The sequence below is a fragment of the Cydia strobilella genome, chromosome 5 (genome assembly GCF_947568885.1).
Source record: "Cydia strobilella chromosome 5, ilCydStro3.1, whole genome shotgun sequence".
NCBI lineage: Eukaryota > Metazoa > Arthropoda > Insecta > Lepidoptera > Tortricidae > Cydia > Cydia strobilella.
This window is the reverse complement of record NC_086045.1, coordinates 17,309,789-17,323,868: the sequence shown is the minus strand read 5'-3', so window position 1 is coordinate 17,323,868 and position 14,080 is coordinate 17,309,789. Positions and strand designations below refer to the sequence as shown.

Below are 14,080 nucleotides of genomic sequence, written 5' to 3'. Positions count from 1 at the left end.
TTTAACGCTACCAAGTAAAATTGATATTAACCGATTAAGCCAAAACGTAATAGGTATATCCTAAAATAGCATATTAATTAAAGACTTTTGTTAACTATGTTGCTCATAACATTCAAAATACCTATATCAGTTGGAATTCTAACACAATTATCAATTGAGAGATATTCGTAGTGCGTCTTTGAGAGGTGTTCGTCGTAATCAGCGTAGGTAGTAAATAAGTGGCAGAATTAGTGCTTGTACAAGCAGATTCTTGGTAGGTATCGGAAGAAAGTTTTTATAAAGATAAAGTGCGCGTAAAGTTTCAGTGACCTTTCGATTCACCTCCGAAAGTTGCCCGTCCCAGGAGAGAAATTGATCAAATACGTAATGCCAAGATCCTATACTAAATTGTCTTGATTCGGAATCGGGATCGCCACGCCTTTTTTTGCTTTACAGATGCTCTTACTTTTATGCCACATAACTATTACATTTCTGCAGGCGCTACAACAACGAAAACATGTTTCTCAGTAACTAATTATTTATTAATTTAATTATATATTTTTTTTAATGTCTTTCTCATAGTTCTTAATACTACTACTTTAAGAGTCAATTCTACTAGCCAACATAAGGATTAACATACCAAAATTTGCATTTGATTACTTTGCCACACATGTGTATAAAATGAAACTTTCTCATCAGTTTTTGAACCATCAAGAGGGCATTTACCAGCTGGTGTGGTGAAAAGATCATTCCGAGATTGCGGGAGCATAAATAGCTGGTGTTATTAATTAGTTAATTAATTTCAGATCCTAAAAACAAGAAATTAAAAGAATGAAGAATGCAATTTTAACATGTTTGTTTATAATATTCCTAGAACTGCAATCTGACAGTTTTACCGCCCAATGGACGTCAGTAGTCTGCGGCGACAGTGCATCCCATCGTCGCAGTTTACCTATTCAATCTGACCGAAAAGTCGCTATCTACCTCTATTACTCGAATATGCAAGAGCGATAGAGAGGCCGATAACGTTTTTAAATTTTTCGATGTTGGCGTTAGGCCCTCAAGTGTGCCCTCATGCCCTGCAGCATTACCCGGAGGCTACGGAAGCGGAGCGTCGAGCGGCTTGAGTCGGCCTAACGCTGACGCTGACAGATCACTTCGTATTTCTTTGATCTGTGAGCATTAAGGTACCGCCAACCACAGCAGTATTAAAATGCCATTTGGATTTGGATTTTTTGTTTTAGGGTCCTTGGTGGTTTTTTCTAAAATAACTATTAAAATAGTAAATTTATATTATTACGTACGCAGTCAATATGAAATGTAGTATGAGGTATAGAATTTAAAACTTTCCCGTTTCAAACACGTTATTCATAGACTTTCGTCGGCTAGCTACACAAATCTATTTTGACATTGACACTGACATATACGCTAACGCCTGTGTAATTTACTTTCTATACATCTCGCTCGCACTAATATGCCAGTACGAGCGAGATGCATACAGTAAGTTACATAGACGTTAGCGTATATGTCATTGTTGACTTGACACTGTCAGTGACTCATGGTAACTTGGTAAGAGTATAGGGGGCAAGGGGGCCGATTTTTGAATTACGAGCGTAATATTTTATCACTCGAAAATCTGTGGAAAACAATGAAATGTTATTTTTAAAAATCAAAGCGATAGAAATGGAGAATGTGAAATTGCTGAAGTCTGCTTAAGAGTCCCCGGCAAGCTCGGCCGAATTTCACCTTCCCATACAAACGGAGTTTCGTTCTCATTTTAAAACTACGTGTTGGATTGTAATGAATCTTTGCACATACTGTCTGTAATTAGTTTATATAGCTCCAGCTTATAAAACAAGCGAAATAGAGCAAAAACAAGTTTTGCATGAAAAACTTGAATTGGCTGTATTTTTTTTACTATAGTATCTGAAGCTACATAAACTAATTACAGGCATAGATTTATCTTATCTTCTTATAACATGATCTTTACTTATTATTTTAACTGAAACTTTATCGCGTGCACTACTTGCGTGCGTACTACTATGATGCGTGTCTATAATTTCGTGTGCTGAAAAACCTGCGCAGATAGAAGATTTTGATACAATTCTTCACCAGTCTGCCTGTGATCAACGACGTAATGTCATGTTCGAAACGCCAGGATTAAAAGTAAGTCGAGTGCACGGCATAAAATCCTGTTTTAGTTTACACAATGTCATTTAAATCGGTTCAGCGGTTTAAGCGTGAAGAAGTACTTATTAGACGGACAGACATACAGACAGACGGAGTTACTTTCGCATTTATAAGAGTTATTTAGGGATTATTAATTGGGTTACGAACGCCAAAAATATGTATTGGGTTAACCTAATAAACGTTCACTTACCGCACCTGCACGGGCGTGGCCTTACTTCATTGTCCATTGACGTGTAATGTCAAAGTGTCATCATATAAAACGCTGCTATGCAAAAAATGGGAATCACTTTGCAACTGGACGTTTGAAGGCCCGCGTGTGTGTCGTGGCATTTTTACCGTACCCTTTATAGTGATTACAGGTAAGTGCTAGTAAACAATAATAAGAGAATTAAATTAATAGAGAGACTTTTGCATCTGTGGGAAACAAGTTGCTGACTTAGGTAGTGAGGTAGTGAGATTGGGATATGTCCTGGTAATTGCAAAAAATTGAGTTATTTGTATTGTAGGAAAATAATTTTAGTTATCTTAGAAAACAAAAATCCCATCAAAAATATTACATGTAAAAAGATGCAAGTCTCACAACGCAATTCTTCTACTATAAAAAAGTTTTGATATGTAATGTGAAACCAAGTCGGTTATGCTAGAAGTGTTAAAATCGTGTCAATATTAGATATCTTTATTTTTGACATACATATAGTGACTTGGCAATCGCATATAATGCTTTAAATTTATATACATTTCGCTCGCACTAATATGCGAGCACGAGCGAGATGCATAGAAAGTAAGTTACGCACACGCTAGCGAATATGTCAGCGTCAAACTGGTGGTAGCCATATAGAACTAAATCCACAAAGCAGGTTTCATCCAAAGTGTACAGCGAGCATCCGTAAGTTCCGTAACAAACTTCGTCCAATATTTCACAAAAACCATCCACGGCATTCGTCAAAAATGTACAAGTTAAGACAAAATGGGACGACCGCTTCCCCATGCAAACGTAGTCCACATTTTCTCTGGATATTGAAATTATAGAAAACATTTCTTCACATCACCTATCCGGAAAAGGGCTTTTTCTTCCCTGCTAGGATAATTTTTCACCACACCAAAATGCGAGTAGCATAGCATACCAATTACATATAATATAACATTGCAAATAAAACCAAAATAAACGTTACTAAATACGTATTTATCATTCAAAATCAACACTTAAAAGTCAAGTCGTTCCATCGGTCAACGTGAGAAAACAACTCAAAATGTGAATTAAATTACTTTGCCACTTGTGGATACAATTAAATACAACCCTTAAGTAAAGTAAAATAAAGTAAATTTTATAAGTAATTTTAGAAGTAGAACACAGGTGATTCAGTTTAGGTCTTATCACAAAGCAGGTTTCATCCAAAGTGTACAGCGAGCATCCGTAAGTTCCGTAACAAACTTCGTCCAATATTTCACAAAAACCATCCACGGCATTCGTCAAAAATGTACAAGTTAAGACAAAATGGGACGACCGCTTCCCCATGCAAACGTAGTCCACATTTTCTCTGGATATTGAAATTATAGAAAACATTTCTTCACATCACCTATCCGGAAAAGGGCTTTTTCTTCCCTGCTAGGATAATTTTTCACCACACCAAAATGCGAGTAGCATAGCATACCAATTACATATAATATAACATTGCAAATAAAACCAAAATAAACGTTACTAAATACGTATTTATCATTCAAAATCAACACTTAAAAGTCAAGTCGTTCCATCGGTCAACGTGAGAAAACAACTCAAAATGTGAATTAAATTACTTTGCCACTTGTGGATACAATTAAATACAACCCTTAAGTAAAGTAAAATAAAGTAAATTTTATAAGTAATTTTAGAAGTAGAACACAGGTGATTCAGTTTAGGTCTTATGTAATAATAGGTAATTAAAATAGCTGTGAGCGACCACTGTATTGACAATATCATTCAACTCAAATTACAAGAGCCAAAAAAATTAAATGTCATAAACTATCGCAAACCGCATTTTCGTGCAAATCGGTCACTTCTTCTAATTTACTCCTTTACTACTGAGGATCCTGATTCCGCTATTTTTTTTAATAGCAGCTCTCTTCTTCCCGTTGGTTGCTCGGATCAGGTTGAAGCAAATTTATACTCCCTTGACCTACCTCCCGTCTTCGTTGTTTACCTCCTTAGGTACACAACGAAGCAATTATTAAAATGTTCTTTTTTTGTATCTATAGACAAATGTCGACAACAGTGGAACCGTTGCCAGATATCCAAAACAGCACGAGAGCGATGTTTTATCCGCTGCTGGTGCTGGCCTCCGGCCTGTGGCTCCTGTACCGGTGGCAGCAAAGCTCGCGGCTGTACAAGATGGGCAATAAGCTACCCGGACCCATGGCCGTGCCGATATTTGGCAACGCTCTATTAGCACTTGGGAAAAGGCCCGATGGTAAGTTCGTCAATTGTTTGTATTCGGTTAATGACAATGTTTAGCAGGGGTCAGATGGGCGGGGGAGGGGGGGGGGGGGGATTCAGCGTTACTTTTTACTGATTAGTTTTTAAAAATATACTCATTTTGGGAAAGATTATAATGCAGGGTGAAACAAAAAGTGAAATATAGGCATAGAAAATCGTCAATTTTAGAGAATATCATTTTGGACAATTATATTTTAAGAAAGCAAATTTGCGAGTTCAGTGATTTTATTCGAAACATAATACAGCCACTAAATATGTGTTCGCTCACAAATACATAACATTAGAAGGTCTTAAAACTACAACCGTATTCTATATATTATTAATTAATGTTTTTAAGTCTGTTAAAGCATATATATATAACCCATGTCACTTGCGCCATAAAGATGAGTAAAAAGACACCTCATAAATGTAAATCGACACGACACAAAACATATCCACTTACCACAATGGACTGCTAAAATTAAAATATTTTCCGCAGTCTAATGATATTTTCACTGTAATATAACCTTCTCTACTAACCTATATAGTAGGTACATTAATCATGGATGGACATGGATTAACAATATACATTACCTGCGGTTTAATTTGTTCTTATGTTATAAGAAAATTCGTGGTTTGATTGCTGATTAATATTTCCTAACGGTTTGCTTTTTGTGTTTGATAATGTAGCAATAATAAAATTAAGAAACCTCCTCCTTTTGTATTTATTCGTACATAATTATTTTTGCTCTGTCAGGCGCAAGCGGGCCTAATACTCACCAGAAAATATTTAATTGAAAGTGGCAAAATTGGACCTATCTTAATATTGTGGTCAAGACATTCGTGCCTACTGTGTATATTATTATTGGCGCCTACCATTAACGATATAGCAAAGTATCACGTACATTCAATAAATATTAAGAGTCCCCGGCAAGCTCGGTTCTCCATACAAACGTAGTTACGCTCTCATTTTAAAACAACTAGCTGAATTGTTCTGAAACTTTGTACTTACAATAAGATAAGGTATTAGAGGTCTCTAATTAGTTTATGTAGCTTCAGATATCATAGTAAAAAAAATACAGCGAATTTAAGTTTTTCATACAAAACTGGTTTTTGCTCTATTTCGTTTTTTTTATAAACTGGAGCTATATAAACTAATTACAGACCTAGATATACCTCGTGTCATTGTATATGCAATATTTTTACAATCGAACACGTAGTTTTAAAATGAGAACGAAAGTATATGTAGTGTGTATGGGAAGGTGAAATTCGGCCGAGCTTGCCGGGGACTTTTAAATGTTTTTATTGGTGTATTAGAAGGTAACACAATGTAAATTCTTGCAATCATTCGTAACATAGTTCCATAAAATTATACTGAATTTACATTTAAATAATTACAATTGCACTGCTGCACACCATCCTACAATGTATTAAATTAAAAGGAATTAACAAGATGTATCTTCAGTAAGTTACTAGATCGGTATTCATTATTAACTGAAATGAAAATGTTCATACGGTGAATCACAGGCGTATCAGATCCATAACTAATCGAGATCTAATTCATAACCTGTTATTAAAATAGAATACGCCTGCCAGGTACACATAACATAACAGTGGCATAAAAGTTGTTTATAGAACTCCATTCTCACCTCGTTGCCTAATATTCAGTCAGTTGAGCACTCGTCCTGCAGATTATGAAGAAAAGTACCTAAAGCAAAATTAACTCCTTCCCCTCCTCCCCAAGACGTGCCTACTGTTGAAGGTTATTCTTAGGCCTTGGGTTCCAAATAAGTAAATTTAGTAATTAAAACTGCGAAACTACAAACGAATAGAATGATATATTGTCCAAGAAGAACATGAGAAGAAAGTTGACATATAACCATGGAAACCAGTTAAACTTTTTAATGTTGCTATACAAACTCCGTTTTGCAACACCTACAACCTACAAGTTCACAAACTTTACACTTTAGTCAAAGTATGTGGCTTTCGTCACTACAAGAACTATTGTATAACAGAAAAGTAATAAAGAATGAAATCCATGTGACGGTAGCGAAACGGCCAAGTGACATATTTTGACTAAGGCGTAGGGTTTGTGAAGTTAGGGCGTGTAGAGTTAGAAGCTTGGCCCTACATGAGATCTAGTGACTTTTTGACAGTGCGAGCCATATGGTCTCATCTTGGCAACATTTAACATGAAAATGTTTTGGTGGGATCAAATATATCGGAACAGCCAAGGCGCTCAAAAATATCTGAACATTCACATTAACGTTTTGATAATAGAGGCTTTATTCAGATATTTGTGAACACTTTGGCGTCTCGGATATATCTGTTGGCGATGGCGACTGTACATAATGAAGTGCACTTAGGGCCACTTGCACCATCCAGGGTTAGCCACTAACTCGGAGTTCACCGTTAACACAGGGTTAATTGTACTGGTAATTCCGGGTTTTACAGGCTAACCCTGTATGGCGCAAGTGACCCTTACTGGACTTGTTGTTATATGCGATTAGCTAGGTTAGCCTTTCGGCTATTCTTTTCACTGCTATAGTAGAAATTGTTAAGTCCTAACCCCCTTATTCATAAACGTCTACTCAAGTTGAGACGCCGCTAATAATCGTCTGTCCCTTTCCATCATACCAATACGTCGGAAAGGGACAAACGATTATTAGCGACTTGTCAACTTTAGTAGACGTTTATGAATAAGGGGGTACATATTTATGAGTATTTGCCACCCTGGATAACTTTTCCAAATAGAGCTTAATGGGCCATTTTTAAGGTTTCGTACCCAAAGGGTAAAAACGGGACCCTATTACTAAGACTCCGTTGTCCGTCCGTCTGTCTGTCTGTCTGTCTGTCACCAGGCTGTATCTCATGAACCGTGATAGCCAGTTGAAAATTTCACAGATACTAAAAACAGAATAAAATAAATATTTAAGTGGGGCTCCCATACAACAAACGTGATTTTTTGCCGTTTTTTTTTGGGTAATGGTACGGAACCCTTTGCTTCGCTTCGCGTCCGCGCGTTGTTCGCCAACTTAGTACGCTACGTAACATTTCATTTCTGTAGATCTGGTCAACCTCGGCCTTCAGTATGGAGAGAAATACGGCAGCGTAATCCGCGGGTGGCTCGGCTCGAAGCTGATCATCTTCCTCACGGACGCGGACGACGTCGAGGTCATCCTGAACAGCCACGTGCATATCGACAAGGCCTCCGAGTACAGGTTCTTCAAGCCGTGGCTAGGAGAAGGCTTACTCATCAGCTCAGGTATCTACTATATATAGTCTGCATTTTATTCTCACGGAATGAGGGCTAACGCGTATGAATTCGCCGCTAGGGGCGCTAGTGTAGATGGTGGTCTTTTCCATAGTTCGAAATGTCAAATGTCACTTGTCACATCAATGACTGACAGCTGTTCTTTAGTCTTTTGGACCACCATCAACAGAGGCGCCAACTGGTGAGCAAAAAAACGATAGCCCTTATTAATGTAAACAAAGGTGTGGCTGGTGACAATAAACTTTTGCAGCATTCAAGGTACTTAAACTGTCCATATTTTCCATATTTATTAGAAATCTTTTTATATTCCACTCAAGAAATATTGACTTTGTTAAAAGGAATCTATATTCTATCATAAAACACATTAATATATTAATGGAAAAGAAAAGGCTGCTTGTCGGGTAGTTTATTTATTGCACTGGTATCACTATGGAGATTCCCCCGGGCGACCAAGTTGCGGGCCGCTAAACATAATTTTTCAAACTTTCGAGATTGAGTGCTCCCGTAATCGTTTTTAATAGCTTTAATTTAAACCGCCTTCAAAAAAGGTAGAGGTTATCAATTTGATCGTTTTTTTGTAAGTATGTAGGTATGCTACCGAAAAACTCCGTCATTTCTTACTACCTACATTTATTTATAAGTTTTTCTGCGAGCCCTTTACTTTGAGAACCCCTGACTTGCCTGCAAATGTCTAACAGTGACAGTTGTTTGTTTACTTTAATTCCGTGAGAATAAAATTCAGACAATAATTAAATAGCTTTCGTTGATTGTTGGACAGTCATCATCAAGAGATACATACTCGTAAAACTTGGCATTAACATTCAAGTGACAAACATATACTCGTATCAATGTCTGGTTCTAGTTTTCTAGAAGTTAGAGCGAGTAGAAGTTTTATATACAAAATTTCTACCTCGCTCTTTTTTCTTTGTATAAAATTTTTTTGCAACGAAAACTATAGATATGTTTTATGTTAATGTTCATGCCAAGTTTCATGTAATTTAAGCATGTTATTTTAAAATTAGAGCTTAACTTCAATTGTATGGGAGCGGCTTTTTAGTTGCAGGTTCGTGTGACTCTTAACACTACACGTCAAAAGTATCTACTAACGTTATCATAACGTTACAGGAAGAGATAGGTATGTTCCTAAATGTCAAACAATTGCAGTGTGGCAGATACTTGTAGGTAGAGACTGCAGATAAAAGTATATCTCCATTTATAAAACTATGAAGAGGTGGCAGATAGTTTTGGCAGTAGATATATTATTATCCGCTACCACTAATGCTTACTGTACTTGTTGGTCGTTTAGCTACTGAATCAGTAAATTATCAAGTAGAATTGAGTTATGCTTTGCAGTATGATAGCGAAATTGATGATATATTATAATGTCATTGGGATTCCCAGTACATTTTATGGCACCTTGTAGAAAATCAAAGGCTAGGATCCTGTGGTAATTCTAACAAGATTGCATAATAACACATTCAGTTTCCGTGTATATTTAAGTATCTACGTATAACCAACTTTGAAAATATAAATATAGTCCGTCTCTAGTCTACACGCCAAGTGCTACATCGACTATAGTGCGAAGGTACTTTGTCAGAGCTAAGTCGGATGGATTCTAGAATTTGGCAAAACTTCCACGATACCTAGTTGATTGCCAGCCAGTTGCAGCCAGTTGCATCATGACAGACTGATCACCGTCACCCGGCGCGCTGCGGTGGTTTACTATGAAACTTTCCATACAATAAAAGTTAGCGAACTATTTAACGATGACAAACAGTTTGGTGCAACTGACCCTAAGTGATATGAGTTGCCAATTTCATGCGTGCTATCTAAATCTTTAATCATAACAAACTAGAAACTTCTCTTAAATTACGTAACTAATTATGCCGCTTCCAAGCAAAAGTCCCACTGCCGCTTGCCATAAGGGTTTGACAGGTTATTCGTATAAAGATACAAGCAAATCTCGTCCTTATGGTAAGCAACAAAGTGGGACTTTTGACTAGACTTCGACACAATTTCAGGCGAAAAATGGCGTTCTCATCGCAAAATGATTGCTCCGACATTTCATATCAACATCCTGAAATCGTTTATGAGCGTGTTCAACCAGAACAGCATGAACGTGGTTAACAAGATGAAGGCCGAAATTAATAAAACCTTTGATGTCCACGATTATATGAGTGGAGTTACTGTGGATATATTACTTGGTAAGGATTCTACAATTTCTGGTTGCCAATATGGTTGATAAGCACGCAAATCTGCATCTCTAATAGGACAGCCTAATGGGTATGAGAATTTTAAATTAAAACTATGCAATGCGCCACTTTAGCAATTAATTGGCTACTTGACAGTTTTTTGTAAATAATGTCAATCGATCTTGATTTTCCTGAGGTTCAAATGTCTATACAGGACTCATGGCATTAAAGCAACACAAAGGTCAGAAATGAGTTAAAGTCTGACGCTCGCACTCGACGATTGAAACGCCTCTTAACTAAATGATATTGTAATGTGACGTCACATTACTCTAGTCTGTCCTAAATGTATTACAAGATTAAGAAAATTGCTATTTTGACCCTGAAATTGAGTTTAAAAAAACCAAAATTTTTGGATACTTGTAATTTTTTAAAATCTCTATACTTATATATTTTTAGATTCCAATTTTTTATAATGGATGGCTAATTTTTTATCCATTTAGCAAAATTTTGTTATAATATTCAACATGTGTCAAGTACCCAATTATGTGAAACAATATTCATTGTTTAATAATTTTACGGCCAACCTTTCTGGTAACCTGATGAATATTAAAGTGACAAACAACTCTAGCCTCATTACTTACATTATACCTACCTGATATTGACTTTATTAAGTGCAGACAATGCATTTTATTTCCGTAATAATGTTTATTTTGTGCAAGACCTTTTATTGCATAAATTAATATCAATTTAAAGCGACTAACAGATTGACGCAGTTGCAATTAATAAAAATAGTTCAAATTTTCACCTTGCAGAAACTGCAATGGGAATCACGAGAAAAACTCAGGACGAATCTGGATTTGATTATGCAATGGCAGTCATGAAGTAAGTGGATTACATTAAGATCGGTATATAAATATACGGCTTTAATTTCAAACACCAGTGTGCAGAATCTAAGCTATTGTTCATTGCTGTTTTCTTTATTTTGCAGAATGTGCGATATCATCCACCAGAGGCATTACAAATTCTGGTTGCGATTTGACGCTATTTTCAAAATAACTTCATTTTTCAAACAACAAGTTAATCTTCTCAATATTATACATGGGCTAACAAATAAGGTAATAGATATAAAATAAACATGATTGTCTTCCAATTTGATTTCATCTTGCTCCATGACAGTTAAGAGTGTTATTACATTTGTAGGTAATCAAAAGCAAAAAGCAAACATACTTAGAAAACAAAGCTAAGGGTATAATACCTACATCGATTGAAGAATTGACACGTTCTAAAGAAAACGACGGAACTGGATTAGCGAATAACTTGAAAACCTTAGCTGATTCTGTTTTTAAAGGCTATCGGGATGATTTGGACTTTAATGATGAAAACGATGTTGGTAAGAATTTGGTTACATTAATTGAACACTTGGGTATGAGGTAAATTACCTTAATATCTACACCCAAGCAATGGTTGGCAACTTTCACCTCTGGTTTTCGCCTTTCTTTCAAAAGGCGCCAAATACAGGTCGTTTTCAGTGCCACTAATTAGGAACTTGACATTAAAACTAAAATGTGTATATTTTCAGGAGAAAAGAAACGACTTGCATTCTTGGATCTTATGATAGAATCGGCTCAAAGTGGTGCAAATAAAATAAGTGACCACGAAATTAAGGAAGAAGTTGACACTATCATGTTTGAGGTAAGATTTGAATATTACACCAATTTTTTTCCTGTATATTATTTATAAATGAGATTTTTACGAATTTATGGATTATTCAGGGTCACGATACTACAGCAGCTGGTTCTAGCTTCGTACTTTGCCTCCTTGGAGTTCACCAGGATATTCAAGCTAGAGTATATGATGAGTTGTATGAAATTTTTGGGGACTCAGACAGACCGGTCACGTTTTCAGATACTTTACGCATGAAATACTTGGAGAGAGTTATTTTTGAGTCCCTTAGGATGTATCCACCAGTACCAATTATTGCGAGGCAACTGAAACGAGATGTGAAAATTGGTGAGTACTCCTTAATGTAAAGATTCAACATCTCGTTCATTACTTCGCTCAGGCTCCTTCATAGATAAATGTTTTTGTCGTAGCCACTAACAACTATGTACTGCCAGCGGGCTCGACCGTAGTTATCGGAACATTCAAGGTTCACCGCAATTCTAAATACTATAAGGATCCGGATGTGTTCAATCCAGACAACTTCTTGGCTGAAAATACCCAAGACCGACATTACTACAGCTACATCCCATTCAGCGCCGGGCCTAGGAGCTGTGTCGGTAAGTACAAACAACAGAATTGAAACCAACAACTGACCAACTACTTTTAACCGTTCGGCTTGATTCAAGTCATTTGAAATAGATTTATATATTTTTGGTATTTTTAGGGTTCCGTACCTCAAAAGGAAAAAAAGGGAACCCTTATAGGATCATTTTGTTGTCCGTCCGTCCGTACGTCTGTCTGTCTATCAAGACCCTTTATCTCGGGAAAGCGTTGAGGTATCGAGTTGAAATTAAAACCATATACTCAGGTCCACAGTCCCTTAAAGCTGTGAATAAATTCAGACTTCTAAGTTAACGTAAAAAAATACGGCCGTTTATGCCGCAAATTTCAACACTCAAGATAATCAAAATGTATAGGGTACTTCCCGTTGACCTAGAACTGAAATTTGGCAAGTAATATCGTCTTCTTACACTACAAATACAGGCAAAGATCTGAAAACTATAAATTTGTACAAAATAAAATAAAACTTAGTTAAATTTGTACGGAACCCTCGGTACGCGAAGTGTGACTTGCACTTTTCAGGTTTTTTTCTAAAGGGGTCCTACCTATTTGAGTCATCACCATCAAGCAATAGTTAAGGGACCCACTGACTATCAGTCCGCCGGACGATATCGGCCTGTCAGTTAAAACAAAAATTTGTCAGCTCCGAACAACTGACAGGCCGATGTCGTCCGGCGGACTGATAGTCAGTGGGCCCCTTAACCATTGCTTGATGATGATGACTCAAATAGGTACAGTGGTAGGTATTGAGTCATTTTGATAAAGTTTTCGGTAAATACCTAATGTTGTGATTGGACTCGAAAATCAGTACTGAATTTTACCTTTGTTTTAAGAAATACTAGCGCCCCGCCCCGACTTCGCACGGGTAGTTCAACTAATTTACACAAAACCTTTACAAATTATACATTTAAACCTTCTTCTTCAATCACTCTTATCTATTTAAAAAATCCGCATCAAAATCCGTTGCGTAGTTTTAAAGATCTAAGCATACATAGGGACAGACGGACGGACAGACAGCGGAAAGCGACTTTGTTTTATACTATGTAGTGACTTGACAAAGCAATTTATAAGTTTAATATAAAACACAATGCTATGTTTTAATTACAGGTCGCAAATACGCCATTCTGAAGTTAAAAGTCTTGCTCGCTACGGTACTGAGGAATTTCAAGATGGTCTCAGATATTCCTGAAGACCAGTTTATGTTAAAAGCTGACATTATTTTAAAGCGATCAGATGGATTCAGGGTCAGGATTGAGCCCAGGAGGAAAGTTCCCACAAATGCGTGAATAATTTTATTGTTTCTTATATTCCATCCTATGATTGATTGCAAATTAATTTTCACCTCAGCAGCTCGAACAAGCCTACTTTCGTCACTCCCTGGAGTGAGGAAAGTGCGACTTTCCTCACTCCAGGGAGTGAAACAAAATAGCTTTTTAATTTAGTGAAGGCCATGAACACCCTGCCACCACTGCCACTTCATACTTCGAGGTCTATTACAAATTCAAAATACAGTTTAACCTTTAATATGTTCTCACTACTGAGGTGAAAAAAATATATGTGTCACACGAGAGCAAAGTCATCTCGTGTTTTTGAGTCATTCGCTACGCTCAATATTCTAACTTAGAATCACTCGCTTTGCTCGTGATTCAATTATAGAATCTTTTCGCTTTCTCGGGACTCAAAATCAACACTCGCAAGAAAAACCAACTTTCC

The 14,080-nt window shown here is 36.7% G+C and overlaps 1 protein-coding gene across 2 annotated transcripts; it reads left to right on the top strand.

The window, feature by feature from the left end:
• The first annotated feature begins 2,402 nt into the window (after nucleotides 1-2,402).
• LOC134741510 (cytochrome P450 4g15-like) lies at nucleotides 2,403-13,698 on the top strand. Of its 2 annotated transcripts, XM_063674313.1 has the most exons (11): nucleotides 2,403-2,528; nucleotides 4,402-4,613; nucleotides 7,686-7,883; nucleotides 9,914-10,096; nucleotides 10,897-10,966; nucleotides 11,073-11,199; nucleotides 11,285-11,474; nucleotides 11,664-11,776; nucleotides 11,857-12,094; nucleotides 12,178-12,363; nucleotides 13,475-13,698. In XM_063674313.1, the coding sequence occupies exons 2-11, from the start codon at nucleotides 4,406-4,408 to the stop codon at nucleotides 13,651-13,653; spliced, it is 1,692 nt and encodes a 563-aa protein (XP_063530383.1). In that variant the 5' UTR covers nucleotides 2,403-2,528; nucleotides 4,402-4,405; the 3' UTR covers nucleotides 13,654-13,698. The 2 variants fall into 2 exon arrangements, with proteins under 2 accessions (XP_063530383.1, XP_063530384.1); XM_063674314.1 differs by lacking the exon at nucleotides 2,403-2,528 and having other exon boundaries at nucleotides 4,391-4,613.
• The last annotated feature ends 382 nt before the right edge of the window (nucleotides 13,699-14,080 follow it).

Coding starts and splice junctions, on each gene's coding strand:
- LOC134741510 (XM_063674313.1), top strand. CDS start 4,406: ATGTCGACAACAGTGGAACCGTTGCCAGATATCCAAAACAGCACGAGA. Junction 10,967..11,072: donor TATGCAATGGCAGTCATGAA/GTAAGTGGATTA, acceptor TTTATTTTGCAG/AATGTGCGATATCATCCACC. Junction 11,777..11,856: donor TTGACACTATCATGTTTGAG/GTAAGATTTGAA, acceptor TGGATTATTCAG/GGTCACGATACTACAGCAGC.